The 25,195-nt window shown below is 48.1% G+C and overlaps 1 protein-coding gene across 10 annotated transcripts in view; it reads left to right on the top strand.

The window, feature by feature from the left end:
• RNF123 (ring finger protein 123) overlaps window positions 1–25,195 on the top strand; it is a 157,421-nt gene that overhangs the window by 25,685 nt on the left and 106,541 nt on the right. For all 10 annotated transcript variants that reach the window (XM_078853752.1, XM_078853754.1, XM_073352674.2 and 7 more), the window contains 3 exons: window positions 1,034–1,101; window positions 9,533–9,658; window positions 10,499–10,613. In XM_078853752.1, the coding sequence (XP_078709878.1) occupies window positions 1,034–1,101; window positions 9,533–9,658; window positions 10,499–10,613 (309 nt within the window). The remainder of the gene's footprint in view (window positions 1–1,033; window positions 1,102–9,532; window positions 9,659–10,498; window positions 10,614–25,195) is intronic.

The raw sequence follows: 25,195 nt of genomic DNA, 5'->3' as shown, positions 1-25,195 counted from the left end.
AGAGCTAAATACAAGGTGGAAAAGATTGTTGAAGTAGTTAACACATTTCAAGGGACCAATCAAGGTGAAGTGGCCCGTTAACAGCCCACCATTCATAGGGAGGAAAGGAAGGGCATGGGGAGCAGCTGGGGGAGGTTGGTAGTGGGTTATAGATTATTTTAATAAGCCATAAATCCAGTGTGTCTATTCAGTCCGTGATTTTTAGAGCCTAGCAAAGTTATGAATTTAAGCTCCCAGGCTTGTCTTTTGAAGGAATTGTGCAGGCTTGTTTGAGGATGAAGACTCAGAGGTTGGATATAGAGTGATCACTTTGCAAAAAGTGTTCACCCACAGGTGCTTGGGTGTGTTTTTGTCTTTGGAAGGCTCTTGCCAGCTTCGCTTTCTGCAAGTGATGTTGACACAAGCTTTTCTGGGGGGCTGCTGAGACACAGTGCCTAGGAGCTAGGTGTTCCCCCACCAGCTCTGGGAGGCAGAGAGTCCCACTGTACAGACTGCCCTGAGGCAAGGGACCCCTGTTTTCCATGCTGTCTGGCTCTAGGTCAGCCTGGAAGCTCCTGAGAACCTTGGATTGAGCTCAGACTTACAGGGCTTCCCAAAGTGCCTGCTGAGAAACCAGGAGCTTGGAAGCCCTGAGACACACTCTCGGGATCTGTGACAGCACTGCTATGTGGACTACCCTGGGCCAGGGACCCCCAGGGCTTCCAGACTCATGGCCAGCGGGCTCCCTAAACTGACACTAGTGTTTGTTTTGGAAATGTGTCAGTGTTACTGAAATGAATTGCTGTGGGGGATTTCTGGTTCATGGAACACTTAGAAAAATTTGGATTCATTCCTTTTCGTAATGAAACCAAATTGCAAAAATGCAAAATTTCCCATGAACCAGAAAACCCATGTTTTGGCTAGCTCTTCTCTTCTCTTCCCAGTCCAAGAGTCTGGGATAGGTGTCTGGTCCTGCTCTGGTTTGGGAATATCCAATGGGAAGCTGGTCGAACACCTGGATAAGCCTCTAAACCTTTTCCTTCTTTTTGTGCAGTCCTGGGCGGCAGGAGACATCGTCAGCTGTTTGATAGACCTGGATGAGGGGACCATTGCTTTCTGCCTGTAAGCATCTTTGCAGGGCTCCCTGTTGCATTGACTAGCCCTGCTTAGTGTCAATGTTCCTCTTTCCTCTATTCTCAGCAGATGCTGCCAGGCCTTGGATGAGCTTCTCCTGGCAATCACCAGGAATATTGTACTCCCATGGCTGAACCCTTGGCCAAAGTAGCAGCTTGGTAGGGTACTTATACTCCTAATCGTCATGGAACCCAAATGGTTTACTTCTGAGCATGACTTAAAGGCTCTATCTTTGGTGCAGAGCTAACACAGGTGAATGGCACTTGGGTTAACCTAGCCCAGATCATAGAATCATAGAATATCAGGGTTGGAAGGGACCTCAGGAGGTCATCTAGTCCAACCCCTTGCTCAAAGCAGGACCAATCCCCAATTTTTGCTCCAGATCCCTAAATGGCCCCCTCAAGGATTGAACTTACAACCCTGGCCTGTAGCAGGCCAATGCTCAAACCACTGAACTATCCCTCCCCCTCCAATGTGAGGAGCCACACTGTGAAGACCTGGTCAAGTTATTGGGTCCACACCTAAGTTCCCTCTAAGCTGCGCAGCCGCACAGCAGCCTATTAAGCGCCTCTCAGGGCGGTGGCAGGGAGAGATGCTTCTTCCCCAGCCCCAGGCCTGCTGCGGCCAGGGAAGAGCCCCCCCCCCCCCCCCCCAGCTGACCATGGCCCTGGGCCTGCCGTGGCTGGGGGAGAGGCGCCTATTCTCCCCAGCCCACATGCTGCTGTGGGGAGAGAGCTCGGGGAAGTCCTCTTTCCCCACTGTAGCCCTGGGGCAGCCTGTCCTGCACCCCAAGCCCCTCATCCTTGGCCTCACCCCAAAGCCTGAAACCCCAGCCAGAGCCCCTACACTCTGAACCCCTCAGCCCCACCCCCACCACATGAATTTTGTTATGTGCACCAATATGGAGGTGATGTGTGACACATTCATTCATTCTGCACATGCATGGGGGAAAAATTAGAGGGAACACTGGTGCTGCACTCCTCCAAATGTGTTGCTAGGACTACTGGGGTTCTTATGATTCTTAGCAGTGCAGTAAGCTGAGATGCTCTGATAGTTTTGCAGTGAGTCATGGGAGAACTTGCCTGTCCTCGGCACATGAGGAATTGTGGGAAGGTATTGGAGTACCACTGGCATGAACCTGCTTCCGTACTGCAAACTGCGTGGGTTACAAGCCCAAGTGAAAGCAGCACCTGGGCTTTAGCCTATAGCCCCAGATGAGCTAGCTGGACTGGGTTTCAGAGTAGCAGCCATGTTAGTCTCCGCAAAAAGAAAAGGAGTACTTGTGGCACCTTGGAGACTAACGCATTTATTTGAGCATAAGCTTTCGTGAGCTACAGCTCACTTAAGCTCCTTCATATGTAGGTCAGAGGTTTGTGTGTGTGTGTGGGAGCCAGCTTAACTTTGTAGTGAAGACAGCTTAAAGCAGCCCAGGGATTCAGGCTGTGCCCCCAGGAGGGGGGCAGTGCCACCAGGCAGGCTAGACGTGGTGGGGAATCACTCGGGTTCTGGGTCAGGTGTCTGTGGCACTGCATGGAGTTCTGCACCATTGCAATATTGCACTTGTGAAAACTCCCCCAGCCCCATTCCACTAAATGAATGGGAGAGACGCTGCTTTGGAGTCCGCTGCAACAGTAGCTGTGTGACAGATGCAGAGTTGCTGCAGGCATGCAAAGTGGTGAGCAGAAGGGAAAGGGCAAGTCTGTGTCAGATGTTGCTTTTAAACTTCTAAAAGGCTGGTACAAAGCTGGAGAGCTCTGGAATTAGCTGTTAAAGGGAGCTGCAAAGCAGACTCCGAATGGGGCTTATTCTTTGCACTCTCTGGTGGCTACAGAAAGCCTGAAAGGTATCTTCAGAAATGCTTTTTTCTGCTTGTTTTCCATAAGAAATTCTGTTCATGTCTAGCCTGGAAGACTCTGGGGCTGGAGAGCTAGTAAAATAACAGTGTGTGAGGCCAGAGAGTGAAAGTTGAGTCAGACTGTCAAACAGCTGTTCAGTTTACAGCAGTATTAATCTTCAGTAACTCTTTGTTAAAGAGTCTATCCCCAGCCCTCTGATTAAAGGGTGAGAGCTCCAAATACACCACCCAGACCCCCCCCAGCCGTCCAGCCTGGGGGAGGGATGTTGGTGGGGGAACCCTTGCAAGCTGCCTTTCGGCCTTTTTTGCTGCTTTCCAATAGATAACCTCATTTAAAAAAAAATCCTTCAAAGGTCACCTTTAAACTCAAGCCCAGGCAGCTGTGTAATGGAGGGTAGATGAGCTCCCTCTTCTGGGGCACTTATGGTGTAACAGCCTGCACTCCTGTTCCTGTGAGGCACCTGCTGGCTGGTGGGCAGAACACTCACCCCCCTTTTTCTCTGGGGCCAGGGCAAGTTGGGGGTTGCTGGGCTTGGCTCTAAGACAGCTGGTTGATTGGCAAAGCAGGCCCAGTGGAGCGTGGCAGTATTCTCTCCAGGGAATGGGAATCTCTGGTGTGGAGCAAGTTGCTGCTGGGTGCTGGCCAGAGGAGGGGAGTCCAGCAAGTGGTGGGCATTTTTGATGCACAGCAAGGACTGAATGCAGGTGCTTTGTGGAGAAGATGCTCTAAGGCTGCAGAGTAGAACAGACTGCGGGTGTGTGAACTGCAGTGTGCACCACAGTGCTGCGCTGTAGCTGCTGTGTGGATGCTGCCGGCATGAAGTACAAGGTGCCTAGTTTGCTCTGCACACAAGACTATGTTAATGTGAAATAGAATCATGAAAGCACAGGACTGGAAGGGACCTCGAGAGGTCATCTAGTCCAGTCCCCTGCACTCATGGCAGGGCTAAGTTCACGTCAGCAGTGTCCAGTGCAGTTACATCACAGCACTTCAGTGCATGCTGCAGTTCGCACCCCTGTAGCCCACGTGGGGGGCTGTGCAGACAAGCCCTTAGCTTCCTGGTTGGAATGGGAAGACCTTATGGCCCCTCCCTCGCAATTACATTGGTAACATTAAGAAAAGGAGTACTTGTGGCACCTTAGAGACTAACCTATTTATTTAAGTATAAGCTTTCGTGAGCTACAGCTTACTTCATCGGATGCATAAAGTGGAAAATACAGTGAGGAGATTTATATACACACAGACCATGAAAAAATGGGTGTTTATCATACACATTGTAAGGAGAGTGATCACTTAAGATGAGCTATTACCATCAGGAGAGTGGGGTGTGGGGAGAAAAAACCTTTTGAAGCGATAATCAAGGTGGGCCATTTCCAGCACATTTCCAGGAGTTAACAAGAACATCTGAGGAACAGTGGGGGAGGGGGAGGAATAAACAAGGGGAAATAGTTTTACTTTGTAAAATGACTCAACCACTCCCAGTATCTATTCAAGCCTAAGTTAATTGTATCCAATTTGCAAATTAATTCCAATTCAGCAGTCTCTCATTGGGGTCTGTTTCTGAAGTTTTTTTGTTGAAGAATAGTCACTTTTAGGTCAGAAATCTAGTGACCAGAGAGAATAGAATCATAGAATATCAGGGTTCGAAGGGACCCCAGAAGGTCATCTAGTCCAACCCCCTGCTCGAAGCAGGACCAATTCCCAGTTAAATCATCCCAGCCAGGGCTTTGTCAAGCCTGACCTTAAAAACCTCTAAGGAAGGAGATTCTACCACCTCCCTAGGTAACGCATTCCAGTGTTTCACCACCCTCTTAGTGAAAAAGTTTTTCCTAATATCCAATCTAAACCTCCCCCACTGCAACTTGAGACCATTACTCCTCGTTCTGTCATCTGCTACCATTGAGAACAGTCTACAGCCATCCTCTTTGGAACCCCCTTTCAGGTAGTTGAAAGCAGCTATCAAATCCCCCCTCATTCTTCTCTTCTGCAGGCTAAACAATCCCAGCTCCCTCAGCCTCTCCTCATAAGTCATGTGTTCCAGTCCCCTAATCATTTTTGTTGCCCTTCGCTGGACTCTCTCCAATTTATCCACATCCTTCTTGAAGTGTGGGGCCCAAAACTGGACACAGTACTCCAGATGAGGCCTCACCAATGTTGAATAGAGGGGAACGATCACGTCCCTCGATCTGCTCGCTATGCCCCTACTTATACATCCCAAAATGCCATTGGCCTTCTTGGCAACAAGGGCACACTGCTGACTCTCATCCAGCTTCTCATCCACGGTCACCCCTAGGTCCTTTTCCGCAGAACTGCTGCCTAGCCATTCGGTCCCTAGTCTGTAGCTGTGCATTGGGTTCTTCCGTCCTAAGTGCAGGACCCTGCACTTATCCTTATTGAACCTCATCGGATTTCTTTTGGCCCAATCCTCCAATTTGTCTAGGTCCTTCTGTATCCTATCCCTCCCCTCCAGCATATCTACCACTCCTCCCAGTTTAGTATCATCCGCAAATTTGCTGAGAGTGCAATCCACACCATCCTCCAGATCATTTATGAAGATATTGAACAAAACCGGCCCCAGGACCGACCCTTGGGGCACTCCACTTGATACCGGCTGCCAACTAGACATGGAGCCATTGATCACTACCCGTTGAGCCCGACAATCTAGCCAGCTTTCTACCCACCTTATAGTGCATTCATCCAGCCCATACTTCCTTAACTTGCTGACAAGAATACTGTGGGAGACCGTGTCAAAAGCTTTGCTAAAGTCTAGAAACAATACATCCACTGCTTTCCCTTCATCCACAGAACCAGTAATCTCATCATAAAAGGCGATTAGATTAGTCAGGCATGACCTTCCCTTGGTGAATCCATGCTGGCTGTTCCTGATCACTTTCCTCTCATGCAAGTGCTTCAGGATTGATTCTTTGAGGACCTGCTCCATGATTTTTCCAGGGACTGAGGTGAGGCTGACTGGCCTGTAGTTCCCAGGATCCTCCTTCTTCCCTTTTTTAAAGATTGGCACTACATTATCCTTTTTCCAGTCATCCGGGACTTCCCCGGTTCGCCACGAGTTTTCAAAGATAATGGCCAATGGCTCTGCAATCACAGCCGCCAATTCCTTCAGCACTCTCGGATGCAACTCGTCCGGCCCCATGGACTTGTGCACGTCCAGCTTTTCGAAATAGTCCCTAACCACCTCTATCTCCACAGAGGGCTGGCCATCTCTTCCCCATTTTGTGATGCCCAGCGCAGCAGTCTGGGAGCTGAGCTTGTTAGTGAAAACAGAGGCAAAAAAAGCATTGAGTACATTAGCTTTTTCCACATCCTCTGTCACTAGGTTGCCTCCCTCATTCAGTAAGGGGCCCACACATTCCTTGGCTTTCTTCTTGTTGCCAGCATACCTGAAGAAACCCTTCTTGTTACTCTTGACATCTCTGGCTAGCTGCAGCTCCAGGTGCGATTTGGCCCTCCTGATATCATTCCTACATGCCCGAGCAATATTTTTATACTCTTCCCTGGTCATATGTCCAACCTTCCACTTCTTGTAAGCTTCTTTTTTATGTTTAAGATCCGCTAGGATTTCACCATTAAGCCAAGCTGGTCGCCTGCCATATTTACTATTCTTTCGACTCATTGGGATGGTTTGTCCCTGTAACCTCAACAGGGATTCCTTGAAATACAGCCAGCTCTCCTGGACTCCTTTCCCCTTCAAGTTAGTCCCCCAGGGGATCCTGGCCATCCGTTCCCTGAGGGAGTCGAAGTCTGCTTTCCTGAAGTCCAGGGTCCGTATCCTGCTGCTTACCTTTCTTCCCTGCGTCAGGATCCTGAACTCAGCCAACTCATGGTCACTGCCTCCCAGATTCCCATCCACTTTTGCTTCCCCCACTAATTCTACCCGGTTTGTGAGCAGCAGGTCAAGAAAAGCGCCCCCCCTAGTTGGCTCCTCTAGCACTTGCGCCAGGAAATTGTCCCCTACGCTTTCCAAAAACTTCCTGGGTTGTCTGTGCACCGCTGTATTGCTCTCCCAGCAGATATCAGGAAAATTAAAGTCACCCATGAGAATCAGGGCATGCGATCTAGTAGCTTCCGTGAGCTGCCGGAAGAAAGCCTCATCTACCTCATCCCCCTGGTCCGGTGGTCTATAGCAGACTCCCACCACTACATCACTCTTGTTGCACACACTTCTAAACTTAATCCAGAGACACTCAGGTTTTTCTGCAGTTTCGTACCGGAGCTCTGAGCAGTCATACTGCTCCCTTACATACAGTGCTACTCCCCCACCTTTTCTGCCCTGCCTGTCCTTCCTGAACAGTTTATAACCATCCATGACAGTACTCCAGTCATGTGAGTTATCCCACCAAGTCTCTGTTATTCCGATCACGTCATAGTTCCTTGACATCACCAGGACCTCCAGTTCTCCCTGCTTGTTTCCAAGGCTTTGTGCATTTGTATATAAGCACTTGAGATAACCTGTTGATCGCCCCTCATTCCCAGTATGAGGCAGGAGCCCTCCCCTCACAGACATTCCTGCCTGTGCTTCCTCCCGGTATCCCGCTTGTCGGGGTTCCAGGGGTGTGTCTGTGTGGATTTGTTCTTGTGCTTTTTCAGGGAGTTTCTTGAGCAAATGCTGTAGTTTCTTTTGGTAACCTTCAGTGGGATCAGAGGGTAATGGCTTGTAGAAAGTGGTGTTGGAGAGCTGCCGAGCAGCCTCTTGTTCATATTCCGACCTATTCATGATGACAGGACCTCCTTTGTCAGCCTTTTTGATTATGATGTCAGAGTTGTTTCTGAGGCTGTGGATGGCATTGTGTTCTGCACGGCTGAGGTTATGGGGCAAGTGATGCTGCTTTTCTACTATTTCACTCCAACGAGAGACTGCTGAATTGGAATTAATTTGCAAATTGGATACAATTAACTTAGGCTTGAATAGAGACTGGGAGTGGTTGAGTCATTATACAAAGTAAAACTATTTCCCCTTGTTTATTCCTCCCGCTTACCCTTCCTCCCTCTCCCCCCCCCCACACTGTTCCTCAGACGTTCTTGTTAACTCCTGGAAATGTGCTGGAAATGGCCCACCTTGATTATCGCTTCAAAAGGTTTTTTCTCCCCACACCCCACTCTCCTGATGGTAATAGCTCATCTTAAGTGATCACTCTCCTTACAATGATAAACACCCATTTTTTCATGGTCTGTGTGTATATAAATCTCCTCACTGTATTTTCCGCTTTATGCATCCGATGAAGTGAGCTGTAGCTCACGAAAGCTTATGCTCAAATAAATTAGTTAGTCTCTAAGGTGCCACAAGTACTCCTTTTCTTTTTGAGAATACAGACTAACATGGTTGCTACTCTGAAACCATTGGTAACATTGGCACCAGGGTTTGCTTCCTCCTGCTGGGAACTGCCACTGTAACACCTGGGAGTGGCACCATGGGAACACATTGCTGCTGGACCTGGTGAGCCAAATGCAGGACACTTTCTGGTGCTGAAAAGTAAAGCCTATGGAGTGGCTGCTGTTGAGAGTTCAGGGGCGCTGTGGGTGCCCAGTGTCTGCAGACCAGGCCCTGCTGGAGGGAACGTCCTTCACCCAGGTGTGTCCGTTGCAGTATTCCTTGCTAAACAGGTTGGCAAAGTTTTACCCTGCAATGCCTGTCCCAGGCCAGGCCCCTGCCACATGTGAGCTGTCCTGTGAGCTTTACGCTGGTGGCATAGCACAAACACTCTGTAGCACAATGGGACTGAATTCCATAGCACTGCTAACATGGTCTGTCTGTGGCATCCCTCACATTTCCAGGCCCACAGCCATGGCTCTGGAGAAAATCCTCTTCAACCTAACTTGCTTGATTTTGATGCTGGGTTCTTGTTGTGCTTGCTGACTGCAGGGGCCTTGGCAGCACTGATTATGCCCAGCCCTGCCAATCTGTGTTGGAGCAGGGGCACTTTGTAGCCAGCATCAGCAGCTCATCTGCAGCTGCCTGGCTGCTCTGGCTGCACTTCTGGTTCCCTGGCTCCATTTCTACCTCTCTGACCCCCATTGCCTAGCACCATAGATCTGTGCAGGGAGCATACACTGGGGCCCAAGAGGCAGCTGCAGGCAGGTCCCAGCCAGGCAGGGGGACAGGAAACAGGTTGTGGGTAGCCTGATACAGCACAGGTGAATTCCACAGCTGAAGCTGAATGCTGTGGCTGAGGAATCTGAGATCTGTGGGGCACTGACATAGAGGAACAGGGAAAATCACACTCTCTGAGTGTTATCTGTGGTGTCTTGGATACCATTATTGCTTCACACTCCATTCATGTTTTCAGGGTTACCTCAGCATTAAAAGGGCTAGAGACACATTTTCTGAATGAGATTCTGGAGCACACGTCTGGTGTGGATTCATGGGCCCTTGATGCTGATTTCCAAATCTGCCAGTGCACATCTGCCCTTCACTGTGTGATCATAGTAAATAAGAGAAGCCCGTGGTCTGTTGCCTCCTCCTCCAAACATGGTCCCTGAGATGGATGAACCACTAACCTCTAACAGGCTGGTTAAACCCCAGTGGGGGCTGTCTCCTCTTTCAGGAATGGTGTGTCTCTGGGAACAGCTTTCGATAACATCACCAGGGGAGCTGGCATGGCGTACTTCCCTGCTATCAGCCTCTCCTTCAAAGAATCAGTCGCTTTTAACTTCGGCAGCCGCCCACTCCGATATCCTTTCACAATAAGCCTGGGGGAAGAACAACCGGTACCTAGACCATTCTGGGTGAGGGGTGCTGAGTGCACAGGCCAAACTCTGCAATCCACGATCTTGCCCTCACTTGTCCTACTCAGATGTGCTCTTCGCCATCCCTTGGGCCGGAAGCTAAGCAGGGTGGGCAATACGAAGTGCCTTCTCCTGTACTGGGCGTGTTCCACTTGCTCTGAAATGAAGTGGGTCTAATGCTGCCTCAACTGTAGGCTGACTGCTCTTGAGTGCCAAGATCCCTTCACTGTATCTTACTCAAAGTGTAGAAGTCCCAAGGGGGCCAGGAGTGTGGGCCCCCTTTGCTACGGGCCCTTCCCATCCTCCCCTCCGGGCTGAGGGCACTCTAATGTATCTTTTGGCATGGCAAAAGTGCCTCACGTGTTGGTGGGAGGGTTGGGAATGGCAGCCCATAGCTGCGCGGCTCTCGGGCCTGATGATCCCAGAGGTACTTTAGTGAGCAAAGTCTGAAATACTTGTACTTCCTTGTGGCCTCTTGGAATGTCTGTTCCCTGTAGGGTGACTAGATGTCCTGATTTTATAGGGACAGTCCCGATTTTTGGGTGTTTTTCTTATAGGCTCCTATTACCCACCCACTCCCTGTCCCGATTTTTCATACTTGCTGTCTGGTCACCCTAGTTCCCTGCTTGGCACAAGGACTGGAAAGCATGGGGTGGCCTCAAGTTCTGACCAGAGAATATATGGACTGTATAATATAGCACATGCATGGCAGTCTCCTTGCGGAGCCAATGGTGCAGGTCTTCTGTTGCATTCTGGCTAGTAGACTTCTCTTAACACTCCAGCACTTATCCGGTGGAGGGATATCGCCCCCTGCAGGACCCGCCCAGTGTGGACCTGGTGAAAGCTCACAAGCTGTTGGGCTACCTGAAGAACGTTATTCACATTGGGATAGACGTGTTGGTAAGTTGGCATCATCGGGTTAGTGAGGCTAAGATCTAGGAAATTTGTGCTGCTGCCTTCCCTCTGTCTGCCACTTTAAAAGCTATTAAAACTCTGTGTATAGCTCCCTACCTTCAGGGATATGTGCTTGTGGAGGGCTCCTGTGACTTGGTGACTCCTAATTGCCTATCACTCAAGGGTTGCAATAAGTCACCTCTAGCTTGTTAAAATATTTTTTATTTGCAGTGGTGTTGTAGCCGTGTTGGTCCCGGGATATTAGAGAGACAAGGTGAGTGAGGTCATATCTTTTACTGGATCAGCTTCTGTTGGTGGAAGAGAGAAGTTCTAGAACTGCACAGAGGACTTCTTCGGGTCTGGGAAAGGTCCTCAGTGTCGCAGCTAAATACAAGTTGGAACAGATTAAACATAAGGGGTTAACACATTGCAAGAAACCATTTTAAACGAAGTGGGCAATTAATATCTCTGCAGTATCAGAAGCAAGCTCCCCACAGACCAGGACCCACCAACTCAGAGGCACCAGACTCTGGCAGAACAACTGGATGCAAAACCTACAGACATAGCTCCACTGTTAAGATGATCAGTACCCCCATAACACTTTTTAGGATCCATGGGTCCTACATATGTCTATCACAACCTGGGGTATACCTCATCCCATGCATCAAATGCCCCCACAACACCAGTGTGGGCAAACTCACACAGAAAAATGTTAAGACCAAAACACCCTGGCACTTGTGGGGAATGCCTTTCCCACAGTGATCTCTCCATGTCTGACCTCTCAGTCCTCATCCTCAAAGGAAACCTGCACAACACCTTCAAAAAATGAGCCTGGGAACATAAGTTCATTACTCTGCTGGACTTGAAGTCCTGGTCTACATGCAAAATTGGGTCTTTTAAGCTGCCTTTTGTTGACCTAGTTGTGCATGTGTCTACACTTAAGCATGTGTCCTGCTGATGTAAGCACCCTGTTACAGCAACACAGCACCACCACTTCCCCAAGGGGCACTGAGCCATGGTCGATGTATGGAGGTGGCTGCAGCATGAATGTAGACACTGCGTTACTTATGTCTACCCTAACAGTCCTCCAGCAGCTGTCCCACAATGCCAGACACTGACCGCTCTTATCACGATTGTGAACTCCACTGTCCAGGGGTCACAGAGACTGGAAGGCTCCCCACCACCTCTTTAAAGCCCTGTGAATTTTTGAAATGTCTTTTCTTGATTACCTGGCTTGACGAGCACACCGAGCAGCTCTCTATTGTGTGCAACTGTCTAGCTCACCATGCCGGTTACGTGCTCCAGACACTCTGGATTGGAGTAGACGAGCTATTGGATCTCCTGGGCCTGTGGGGAGAAGAGGCTCTGCAGACACAGCTATGGACCAGTAATAGGAAACTGGACATCCATGAGCAGATTGTATGGAGGATTCAGGAGAAGCAGTATGACAGGGACCAGCACCATGCTGTGTGAAAGTGTAAGAACTGCAACAGGTGTATCAGAAGGCCAGGGAGGCCAACAGTCAATCCATTGCCAAGCTGCAGACCTGCCGCTTTTATAAAGAGCCACATGCCATACTATGCAGAGACCCCATCACCACCCCACAGACTACCAGGGATACCTCCAAGGAGCCTGAGCGATAGGCCCCTGATGTGAACAGTGAGGAGGTGGAGGAAGAAGAGGGTGGAAAACATGCAACTGGGGGGTCCAGCTATGCCACGAGCCAGGACCTGTTTGAGATTCCATTGCAGTCCCAGCTTTCGAGCATGGGTGAGCCCGATGTAGGGGAAGTAACATCAGGTAAGTGTTGTGACAAAGTTCCTCCTCTGCCTTGGTGGGTCTTGCACTTATTGGCGGATTTGCTCTCCTTGGAGCTTCACAGCAGCCCTTAGTTTGGCCGTTTTTGTGAACCCACAGTCCGGGTCCCCTCCTCCTGGTCTCTGACCAGGAGTTGGGAGGTTTGGGGGGAACCCAAGCCTGCCCTTTACTCTGGGTTCCACCCTAGGGCCCTGTGGAATGCAACTGTCTAGAGTGCCTCCTGGAACAGCTGTGCGACAGCTACAATTCCCTCTGCTACTTCCCCATGGCCTCCTTCCAACACCTTCTTTATCCTCACATAGGACCTTCCTCCTGGTGTCTGATAATGCTTGGTACTCCTCAGTCCTCCAACAGTATGCTTTCTCACTCTCAGCTCCTAGTGCCATTTGCTCCCAGCTCCTTACATGCACACCACAAACTGAAGTGAGCTCCTTTTTAAACCTGGGTGCCCTGATTAGCTTGCCTTAATTGATTCTAACAGCTTCTTGATTGGCTGCAGGTATTCTAATCAGCCTGTCTGTCTTAATTGTCTCCAGAAGGTTCCTGCTTGCTCTGGAACCTTCCCTGTTACCTTACCAGTGAAAAGGGACCTACTTAACCTGGGGCTAATATATCTACCTTCTATTACTCTCCTGTAGCCATCTGGCCCGACCCTGTCACATAGTGTAATTGTATTTCCCATTATGATGGTATACTGATGTTGCTCCTATCTTAACAGGACACAACTATCAACTTTTCATTAATTTACTTGTACAAGAGGAGATCGTGGTGCAACAAAGAGGTAGCATTATTATCTGCTTTTCAGTGCCCTCTAGAGTTAAGCAAGGCAGGGGAGGTGAGTATGGGGGAGGGCATGCGAAGCAGTTATGTAGACCGAGATGTTCCTTGAATCTTCCTGAGAGATCTTGGTGAAACTGCCATGGAGGCTCTCTGCAATCCTATCCCAAAAGTTTCTAGGGATGACGGCCTTATTACTTCCTCCTCAGTAGGACACTTTCCCACTGCACTCAGCAATAACTTCAGCAGGCACCCTTGCAGTGCATAGGCTAGCAGCATACCGCCACTTCCAAGAGCAGGAGACGGGTGGTGGTGGTGGTCAGGGACTCCCTCCTAAGGGGACGAAGTCATCCATCTGCCGTCCAGACTGGGAAACTTGCAGTGTGCTGCTTGCCTGGAGCTAGAATTCAGGATGTGATGGGGTGTCTGCCCGGACTGATCAAGCCCTCGGGCCGCTGCTCCTTCCTACTTCTCCATGTGGGCACCAATGATACTGCCAAGAATGACCTTGAGTGGGTCACTGCAGACTACGTGGCTCTGGGACAAAGGATAAAGGAGTTTGAGATGCAAGTCGTTTCTCGTCCATCCTTGCTGTTGAAGGAAAAGACCTAGGTAGGGACCATGAAATTGTGGAAGTAAATACATGGTTACACAAGTGGTAACAGAGAGGGCTTTAGATTCTTCGACCATGGCATGTTGTTCTCGGAAGGAGGATTGCTAGGAAGAGATGGCATCCACCTAATGAAGAGAGGGAAGAGCATCTTTGCAGGCAGGCTTGCTAGCCTGGTGAGGAGGGCTTTAAACTAGGTTTGCCGGGCGATGGAGACCTAAGCTCTCAGGTATGTGGGGAAGTGGGATACTGGGAGGAAATACAAGGAGGAGGGTGCAACAGGGGAAGCCTCCAGATTCATATTGAGAAAGTAGGGCAATCGGCTAGTTATGTTAGGTCCCTGTACACGAATGCAAGAAGCCTGGGAAACAAGCAGGAAGAATTGGAAGTACTGGCACAGTCAAGGAACTATGATGTGACCGGAATAAGAGACTTTGTGGGGTAACTCACATGACTGGAGCACTGTCATGGATGGGTCTAAACTGTTCAGGAGGGACAGGTAGAGGAGAGAAGGTAGAGGAGTTGCACTGTCTGTAAGAGAGCAGTATGATTGCTCAGAGCTCTAGTATGAAGCTGGAGAAAAGTCTGTTGAGAGTCTTTGGGTTAAGTTTAGAGGCGAGAGCAACAAGGATGATGTCGTGGTGGGCATCTGTTACAGACCACCAGATCAGGAGGATGAGGTAGACGAGGCTTTCTTCAGACAACTAACAGAAGTTTTCAAATCACAGGCCCTGGTTCTCATGGGGGACTTCAATCACCCTGACATCTGCTGGGAGAGCAATACAGCGGTGCACAGACAATCCAGGAAGTTTTTGGACAGTGTTGGGGACAACTTTCTGGTACAAGTGCTAGAGGAACCAACTAGGGGCTGTGCTCCTCTTGACCTGCTGCTCACAAACAGGGAAGATTTGGTAGGGGAAGTAGAAGTGGGTGGCAACCTGGGCAGCAGTGACCATGAGATGGTCGTGTTCAGGATCCTGACAAAAGGAAGAAAGGAGAGCAGCAGAATATGGACCCTGGACTTCTGAAAAGCAGAATGACTCCCTCAGGGAACTGATGGGCAGCATCCCCTGGGAGGCTAATATGTGGGGGCAAGGAGTCCAGGAGAGATGGCTGTATTTTAAAATAGCCTTATTGAGGGGGCAGGAACAAACCGTCCCGATGTGCAGAAAGAATAACAAATATGGCAGGTGACCAGCTTGGCTTAATAGAGAAATCTTCAGTGAGCTTAAACACAAAAAGGAATCTTACAAGAAGTGGAAACTTGGACAGATGACTAAGGAGGAGCATAAAAATATTGCTAGAGCATGCAGGGATATAATCAGGAAGGCCAAAGAACAAATGGAGTTGCAGCTAGCAAGGGATGTGAAAGGCAACAAGAAGGGTTTCTACAGGTATGTTAGGAACATGAAAAAGGTCAGGGAATGTGTGGGACCCTTACTGAATGGGGGAGGCAACCTAGTGACAGATGTGGAAAAAGCTGAGGTACTCAATGCTTTATTTGCCTCAGTCTTCACAGACCAGGTCAGCTCCCAGGCTACTGCACTGGGCAGCACAGTATGGGGAGGAGGTGAGCAGCCCTCAGTGGTGAAAGAACAGGTTAAGGACTATTTAGAAAAGCTGGACATGCACAAGTCCATGAGGCCGGATGCAGTGCACCTGAGGGAGTTGGCGGATGTGATTGCAGAGCCATTGGCCATTATCTTTGACAACTGGTGGCGATCGGGGGAGACCCTGGACTATTGGAAAAAGGCAAATATAGTGCCCATGTTTTAAAAAGGGAAGAAGAAGAATCTGGGGAACTACAGACTGGTCAGCCTCACCTCAGTCCCTGGAAAAATCATGGAGCAGGTCCTAAAGGAATCCATTTTGAAGCACTTGGAGGAGAGGAAAGTGATCAGGAACAGTCAACATGGATTCACCAAGGGCAGGTCATGCCTGAGCAACCTGATTGCCTTCTCTGATGAGATAACTGGCCCTGTGGATATGGGGAAAGCGGTGGACGTGATATACCTTGACTTTAGCAAAGCTTTTGATACGGTCTCCCACAGTATTCTTGCCAAGAAGTTAAAGAAGTATGGATTGGATGAATGGACTCTAAGGTGGATAGAAAGCTGCCTAGATCGTCAGGCTCAACGGGTAGTGATCAACGGCTTGATGTCTAGTTGGCAGCCGGTATCAAGCAGAGTGCCCCAGGGGTTGGTCCTGGGGCCGGTTTTATTCAACATCTTCATTTAATGATCTGGATGATGGGATGGTTGTCCTCCGCAAACTTGCTGAGGGTGTAATTAAGCTTTGGGGGGGAGGTAGATATGCTGGAGGGTAGGGATATGGTCCAGAGTGATCTAGACAAATTGGAGGACTGGGCCAAAAGAAATCTGATGAGGTTCAACAAGGGCAAGTGCAGAGTCCTGAACTTAGGATGGAAGAATCCCATCCACTGCTACAGGCTGGGGACCGACTGGCTAAGCAGCAGTTCTGCAGAAAAGGACCTGGGGATTACAGTGGACGAGAAGCTGGATATGAGTCAACAGTGTGCCCTTGTTACCAAGAAGGCTAACAGCATATTGGGCTGCATTAGTAGGATTATTGCCAGCAGATTGAGAGAAGTGATTATTCTCCTCTATTTGGCATTGGTGAGGCCACATCTGGAGTGTTGCGTCCAGTTTTGAGCCCCCTACTACAGAAAGGATGTGGAAAAATTGGAGAGAGTCCAGGGGAGGGCAACAAAAATGATTAGGGGTCTGGAGCACGTGACTTATGAGGAGAGGCTGAGGGAACTGGGCTTATTTTGTCTGCAGAAGAGAAGAATGAGGGGGGATTTGATAGCACCCTTCAGCTACATGAAAGGGGGTTCCAAAGAGGATGGAGCTAGGCTGTTCTCAATGGTGGCAGATGGCAGAACAAAGAGCAATGGTCTCAAGTTGCAGTGTGGGAGGTCTAGGTTGGATATCAGGGAAAACTATTTCACTAGGAGGGTGGTGAAGCAGTGGAATGAGTTACCTAGGGAGGTGGTAGAATCTCTAGCCTTAGAGGTTTTTAAGGCCTGGCTTGACAAAGCCCTGGCTGTGATGATTTAGTTGGGTTGGCCCTGCTTTGGGTAGGGGGTTGGACTAGATGACCTCCTGAGGTTTCTTCCAACCCTAATCTTGTGTGATTCTGTCCGGGTCTGGGTGGCTTTGTGATGCCAACAGGAGCTGTGCTCTGTGTGCCTTTTGTTAGCCTCAGGAGTGAGAGATCGGCTAAAATCGCTACTGTGTCTGGAAAACTGCCAATATTCAATGCCATTGCCCTGTACTCGATTTCATGGAGCCAAGCAGTTTCCTCCGCATTTCGTTCACCCCTGGTGGGCTGTACTCACCTTGTCTGGTGCTGAGTGGGGGGGGTCATGCACAAGCATTCCAAAGCAGAAGTGTCAATAAGCACAAACATGTCTTGTTTAAAGCTTTAGGGGAACAAGAGAAGGGAGTTCTGAATCTAACATTCACTTCCAATTGGGACTATATCAACAGTGGTACTTGTGTGGGTTATCTGCCTCTGCTGCCGTTGTGGCCTTGTGGGTTTCCCACTCCACACCTGTGGGACACCTGTGCCAGTTGAGGGGAAAGGAGGATCCGGGATGGCATGTTCAGTGAGATCCTGCAAGCCATCGCTGCATCAAGGTGTGAGCACAGGACCTGGAGGGTGAACACTGCAGACAGCCTGGAGAAGGAAAGAGAGGCCCAGGAGTCCCAGCAGGAGAAGGAGATGAACCAGGATGCTGTGGGCTTTTCTGGCAGCAAACACAGGTGCTGCAGACTTTTGCGGACCTACAGGTTCCTCAATCCAAGGCTCGTCTCACTTTGCAGTCAATGGAGAACTCCACTGCAGCACCTCCTGATATCCCCCAATGTTCCACAAGGCATTCCACAAGGGGCTGCATCCCTACCCTACCACTCCACCCCGAGGCACATTAAGGACAACCTCAGTTTCATATGCACTGACCTGTGAGAGCCTCGGTTGCTGTAGGTGTGGGTAAAATGGACATCAGTGTTCTTTCCCCTTAAGTTTTGTTCCATTAATTTATTAAGTTTTTAGTGTATTTGGTTTTAAATGGTACAGATTTCTTTGCACTGGGTTTCTGACTGAATAAAATCCTGTCTGGAAAATAATTCATCTTCATTAGTTCACAACATATGCTTACAGCCTGCCTAGCAGTTCTGAAAGCACCCACTTGTTACTGTACAATGGGACACAACTTGTCGGATCAGTGACAAATACTGTAATAATCAAATGTGCAGCAAGTGCTGCAAAATTAATAAAATGTGCATGAAGCAGCATACAATTCCTAAGAGACACCCAAACAACAGGGCCAGGTAGCACCTTTCAATGCTCTCCAGTCACTCCTTGTCATCCCAAGCCTGCATGGTGGTGATATCCCATCAGGCAGTGCTCATTCCTTGGGCCCAGAAACAGCGCTCCATCATCTGTGGCTCCTCTGTGAACTCCACCTACAACCTTGAATTGGCAATCCATCCTCCAAGAAATCAGCATGTTCTCCACTGATTTGGTGGTTTTGTGGCTCTGGAAATGCCAGAGGATAGTGCATCCTGTACGTGCAATGCTTATGACAATCGTGCAGAGCTGGGCAGACTCCACACTGCTGTCAGATGGCAGACAGTGAGGAGGGCTGCATAGGTTCATGGGATTTTTAAAACAAATGCAAAAATTTTGGGATATAGATGACATTATGTGGTGGAGACAGTTGCAAGCTGCGAAGTTAACCCCTTGTTTGCAGTCATCCCTGCACAACTTTTCTGCCCCAGTATGCATTGCCAGAACTTCCCAAAAGACACCGTTAGACAGCGGTGGATTGCACACTGGGATACCTGCCCATGGTGCATCACACTGTGCCTTGACACAACACTCCTGGTGAGTATGCTTAGCGCCGACACAAGGAACCAAGTATGCACATGCACAAACAATACACTAACTGCGGTGGCTTTATGCCATTGTATCTTGTGTAGCATAGACATGGCCTAAAAATCATGGGCTCACCAGTGAGCCTGGCTTTATGGCTTATTACAACAGTTTGTAACCTTGTAATCCTCCTTTTTCCCATGACTGCAAGGTTGTTAATTGCCCTGTTCATTTTAAATAGTTTCTTGCAGTGTGTTAATCTCTTATGCTTTAACAATCTGTCCCAGCTTGTATTTAGTTGTGATACTCTGGTTACCTTTTCCAGACTTAAAGAAGCTCTGTGAAGCTCAAAAGGTTGTCTCTCGCCAACAAAATATTTCTTGTATCACAGCTTTCAGCAGCGAGAGTTCCCATCAATGCTATCCACTAAGGGAGACTAGAATTTATAGCTTGTGTGGTCATAACCACAGAATTTATTTTTGCAACTATGTGAAACTGGTTTGCATATTTAACTCTCACTCGATCCTGGGATCCAAATCCACTAGTCCAATTTTTGACATGCCCCTCATGGCAGCAGTTTGGACACATCTTAGGGAATCTGTATTCTCATCCCTGGCATCCAGCATCAGGCAAGAGAGGGAGATGAAAATAACTATTGCTGAGGGTAGCTAGAGACTGCTGCTTATGAGGCTGCCTCATCATTACCCAGGCTGGAAACACTTGCTTTATCACCTGGTGGGCTTGGCCTTCTGTTTTCCCATGGAGGGCAGGACTTGGATCTAGCCCCGGTCATGATTGAAAGCACACCACAAATCTTTCCTATCTCACCTAGTTTAGAAACTTGCTCAGTTAGAACTTGTTGGGATAGGAAGTGCAGGCAGATTGGGGGAGTAGTAAATAATGAAGAGGACAGGTATGCCAGATTCACAGGGTTTGGTCTGTGCCCCAGCCTGGAGTGACCCTTTAATGTGCCAAACATCAATGGTCCACACAGCTCAACAGTGCAGGTCCACAACTCTGAAATTGAGCTGTCTGCCCCCAGCAATAGCAGTGCTCGCTGTAGGTATTTGCAGAGACACTAGACAACCTTTTCAAAAACAAGGTAACGCTTTAGTAGTCATCTGGCCTACAGAATATGAAAGTCCTGATGCCAGTAGAGGGAAACCAACGTTCGGACAGTCCATATGGCTGAAAGCCAGGGCTCTACCCAGTCAAGCTGCCCACAGAATGCATGTTGTCTCTGTCTTTTATTTCTGTTTTGTTTGTCATGTCACCCACACACTCTAGGGCACCCTCATTTACTCTGTTCCTAGGGCTCAAGGCATAACCCTCTTAATTAAGGCACCCACCCATACCCTGTTCCTAGGGCTCAGGATGTAACCTTCTGTGGTCTTATGGGACCTTTTACCGGTGAAAGAGCCTTACAGAGTAATATCCTTAACCTCTATATATTAACAATCACCAGAACAGAATGCACACGCTAAGAATACAATGCTCAACACTCTAATAAGGTAGATGAACTTTTCCTGGTGGCCAGTCAGGATCAGGTCATCTGAGGACTCCAGCTTCTGTGTGATATAGCTTGCAGGATGTTGGCAGCTCTGATCTTGGGCTATGTCCTGGAGGTGGTTCCCAAGAACTTCATTTTGAACCCCAGTTTATATTGTGAAATTTGAGTCCTGCTTAGCTGTAGCTTAACCAATCATTTTACATAAATATTGCAAGATAATTCTTTGACCAATCCTAATATTGCAAAATAATTCTTTACCCAATCATACCCCACCACCTTAATTGATTTAAATCTTGTAAAATTAATTATGCAACAGGCAGGAAAAAAAATCAAAGAACCAGACCGAAACCTTACAGATAAACAATAGAGAAGCAGGGACCATAAAGGCCAAACAATAGAAGTATAGATTTAATAATCGCAACTATCAAACAGTTTTCTTTAAGCATCTGAAGATCTGTTTCTTTATCTGGTGGTGGTTGGTACTATTAGGACAGGATCGCCTTCTTAACAGCCCGATATTTCATTGTTTTAATGTAATTTAGATGAAATGTGAAGATGTGACTTTCTGCTTCTTGGCTCATGGCTGCTGCTCTCCTAATGTGGCTGCAGAAAAAAGCCTCAGACCTTGCAGTTATTCCAGGTGAGAGCTGTTTGTCTCTCCAAAGGCCAGCTCTTAACATAGCTCCCTGCCACCTTTCCCCATTGTTTTGCAACTCTCTGCTTCCCAGCAGAAAGGTGTGTGTGAAGGGGGAATCTTCCTTCTGGTTGGTGGTTACTAGGTGTGAATGGCCTGGCCAGTGGTGTTCCCATTTGTCTTTTGGACCCTCCATTGAGATGGGTCACTTTCATACTGTCTTTAATGGCCCATTCATCCCACCCCAGACAGGTATTCCAAAAACTTCACGTCTTCTGCTTCATCCCAGGAGCATTTTAACCCTTCTGCACCCACTGGCTAGCAAGCCCTAGTCAGGTAAGTCCCTGGCATGCACATCATCCATACAATGTTATGGACAATTCCCATTTTGTCGCAACAGGTCACTGATACAGAGTCAACTGGATGGCTTGGTAAACTGGGTGCAAGCAAACACTGTGTTCTAACCCAGATAAGTGTAAAAGTATACAGCTGGGAGCCAAGAATGTAGGTCAGAAGTGGGAGTTTCTTGGTGTGCTCTGGCTTGACCAGTGCTGGATACAAGTGCTGCACTTTCTGCAAAGCAGGGGGAGGTCAAGCTTACAGGACAGGGGACTATTCAGGGAAGCAGTGATTTTGAAAAAGATTTGGGGGTCATGGTGAATAATCAGCTAAACATGAATTCCCAGTGCGATGCTGCAGCCAGAAGGGGTAATGTGAATCTTGGATGCATAAATGGGTGAATCTCCAGTAGGAGCAGAGAGGTTATTTTATCTCTGGATTTGGCACTGGTGTGACCACTGTGGGAATCCTGTGTCCAGTTCTGGTGTCCACAATTCAAGAAGGATGTTGATAAATTGGAGAGGGGTCAGAGAAGAGCCCCAAGAATGATTAAAGGATTGGAAAACCTGCCTTATAGTTTCAGAGTAACAGCCATGTTAGTCTGTATTCGCAAAAAGAAAAGGAGTACTTGTGGCACCTTAGAGACTAACCAATTTATTTGAGCATGAGCTTTCGTGAGCTACAGCTCACTTCATCGGATGCATACTGTGGAAACTGCAGAAGACATTATATACACAGAGACCATGAAACAATACCTCCTCCCACCCCACTCTCCTGCTGGTAATAGCTTATCTAAAAAGAAAAAGCTGTAGCTCACGAAAGCTTATGCTCAAATAAATTGGTTAGTCTCTAAGGTGCCACAAGTACTCCTTTTCTTTTTGCGAATACAGACTAACACGGCTGTTACTCTGAAGCTTATCGAAAGTGATCACTCTCCTTACAATGTGTATGAAAATCAAGGTGGGCCATTTCCAGCACAAATCCAGGTTTTCTCACCCCCCACCCCCCAAAAAAACACAAAAAACCACACACACACACACAGACACACACACAAACTCACTCTCCTGCTGGCAATAGCTCATCCAAACTGACCACTCTCCTTACAATGTCTATGATAATCAAGGTGGGCCATTTCCAGCATAAATCCAAGTTTAACCAGAACGTCTCGGGGGGGGGGGGGGTAGGAAAAGACAAGGGGAAATAGGCTACCTTGCATAATGACTTAGCCACTCCCAGTCTCTATTTAAGTCTAAATTAATAGTATCCAAATTGCAAATGAATTCCAATTCAGCAGTTTCTCGCTGGAGTCTGGATTTGAAGTTTTTTTGTTGTAAGAGAGCGACCTTCATGTCTGTAATTGCGTGACCAGAGAGATTGAAGTGTTCTCCGACTGGTTTATGAATGTTATAATTCTTGACATCTGATTTGTGTCCAGTTATTCTTTTGCGTAGAGACTGTCCATTTTGACCAACGTACATGGCAGAGGGGCATTGCTGGCACATGATGGCATCTATCACATTGGTGGATGTGCAGGTGAACGAGCCTCTGATAGTGTGGCTGATGTGATTAGGCCCTGTGATGGTGTCCCCTGAATAGATATGTGAGCACAGTTGGCAACAGGCTTTGTTGCAAGGATAGGTTCCTGGGTTAGTGGTTCTGTTGTGTGGTATGTGGTTGCTGGTGAGTATTTGCTTCAGGTTGGGGGGCTGTCTGTAGGCAAGGACTGGCCTGTCTCCCAAGATTTGTGAGAGTGTTGGGTCATCCTTCAGGATAGGTTGTAGATCCTTAATAATGCGTTGGAGAGGTTTTAGTTGGGGGCTGAAGGTGACGGCTAGTGGTGTTCTGTTATTTTCTTTGTTAGGCCTGTCCTGTAGTAGGTGACTTCTGGGAACTCTTCTGGCTCTATCAATCTGTTTCTTCACTTCCGCAGGTGGATATTGTAGTTGTAAGAATGCTTGATAGAGATCTTGTACGTGTTTGTCTCTGTCTGAGGGGTTGGAGCAAATGCGGTTGTATCGCAGAGCTTGGCTGCAGATGATGGATCGTGTGGTGTGGTCAGGGTGAAAAATGGAGGCATGTAGGTAGGAATAGCGGTCAGTAGGTTTCCAGTATAGGATGGTGTTTATATGACCATTGTTTATTAGCACTGTAGTGTCCAGGAAGTGGATCTCTTGTGTGGACTGGACCAGGCTGAGGTTAATGGTGGGATGGAAATTGTTGAAATCATGGTGGAATTCCTCAAGGTCTTCTTTTCCATGGTCCAGATGATTAAGATGTCATCAATATAGTGCAAGTAGAATAGGGGCGTTAGGGGACGAGAGTTGAGGAAGCGTTGTTCTAAATCAGCCATAAAAATGTTGGCATACTGTGCGGCCATGTGGGTACCCATAGCAGTGCCGCTGATCTGAAGGTATACATTGTCCCCAAATGTGAAATAGTTATCGGTAAGGACAAAGTCACAAAGTTCAGCCACCAGGTTAGCTGTGACATTATCGGGGATAGTGTTCTTGACGGCTTGTAGTCCATCTTTGTGTGGAATGTTGGTGTAGAGGGCTTCTACATCCATAGTGGCCAGGATGGTGTTATCAGGAAGATCACCGATGGATTGTAGTCTCCTCAGGAAGTCAGTGGTGTCTCGAAGGTGGCTGGGAGTGCTGGTAGCGTAGGGCCTGAGGAGGGAGTCTACATAGCCAGATAATCCTGCTGTCAGGGTGCCAATGCCTGAGATGATGGGGCGCCCAGGATTTCCAGGTTTATGGATCTTGGGTAGTAGATAGAATACCCCTTGTCGGGGTTCCAGGGGTGTGTCTGTGCGGATTTGATCTTGTGCTTTTTCAGGGAGTTTCTTGAGCAAATGCTGTAGTTGCTTTTGGTAACTCTCAGTGGGATCAGAGTGTAATGGCTTGTAGAAAGTGGTGTTGGAGAGCTGCCGAGCAGCCTCTTGTTCATATTCTGACCTATTCATGATGACAACAGCACCTCCTTTGTCAGCCTTTTTGATTATGATGTCAGAGTTGTTTCTGAGGCTGTGGATGGCATTGTGTTCTGCACGGCTGAGGTTACGGGGCAAGTGATGCTGCTTTTCCAGAATTTCAGCCCGTGCACATCGGCGGAAGCACTCTATGTAGAAGTCCAGTCTGCTGTTTCGACCTTCAGGAGTCGTCCACCTAGAATCCTTCTTTTTGTAATGTTGGTAGGGAGGCCTCTGTGGATTAGTATGTTGTTCAGAGGTATTTTGGAAATATTCCTTGAGTTGGAGACGTCGAAAATAGGATTCTAGGTCACCTCAGAACTGTATCATGTTTGTGGGGGGTGGAGGGGCAGAAGGAGAGGCCCCGAGATAGGACAGCTGCTTCTGCTGGGCTGAGAGTATAGTTGGATAGGTTAACAATATTGCTGGGTGGGTTGAGGGAACCATTGCTGTGGCCCCTTGTAGCATGTAGTAGTTTAGAAAGTTTAGTGTCCTTTTTCTTTTGTAGAGAAGCAAAGTGTGCATTGTAAATGGCTTGTCTAGCTTTAGTAAATTCCAGCCACGAGGAAGTTTGTGTGGAAGGTTGGTTTTTTATGAGAGTATCCATTTTTGAGAGCTCATTCTTAATCTTTCCCTGTTTGCTGTAGAGGATGTTGATCAGGTGATTCCGCAGTTTCTTTGAGAGTGTGGCACAAGCTGTCAGCATAGTCTGTGTGGTATGTAGATTGTAATGGATTTTTACCTTCAGTCCTTTTGGTACGATCTCCATCTGTTTGCATTTGGAAAGGAAGATGATGTCTGTCTGTATCCGTACAAGTTTTTTCATGCAGTTGATAGATTTCCACTCCATACGGCTAAATGCAGTGCCTTGCATAATGACAGGTTTCAGAGTAACAGCCGTGTTAGTCTGTATTCGCAAAAAGAAAAGGAGTACTAGTGGCACCTTAGAGACTAACCAATTTATTTGTGCATAAGCTTTCGTGAGCTACAGCTCACTTCATCGGATGCATAATGTGGAAAATACAGAAGA

The sequence above is a fragment of the Lepidochelys kempii genome, chromosome 7 (genome assembly GCF_965140285.1).
Source record: "Lepidochelys kempii isolate rLepKem1 chromosome 7, rLepKem1.hap1, whole genome shotgun sequence".
Taxonomy (NCBI): Eukaryota; Metazoa; Chordata; order Testudines; family Cheloniidae; genus Lepidochelys; species Lepidochelys kempii.
Note: the sequence above shows the minus strand (reverse complement) of the source record. Positions and strands in the feature narration are given on the sequence as shown.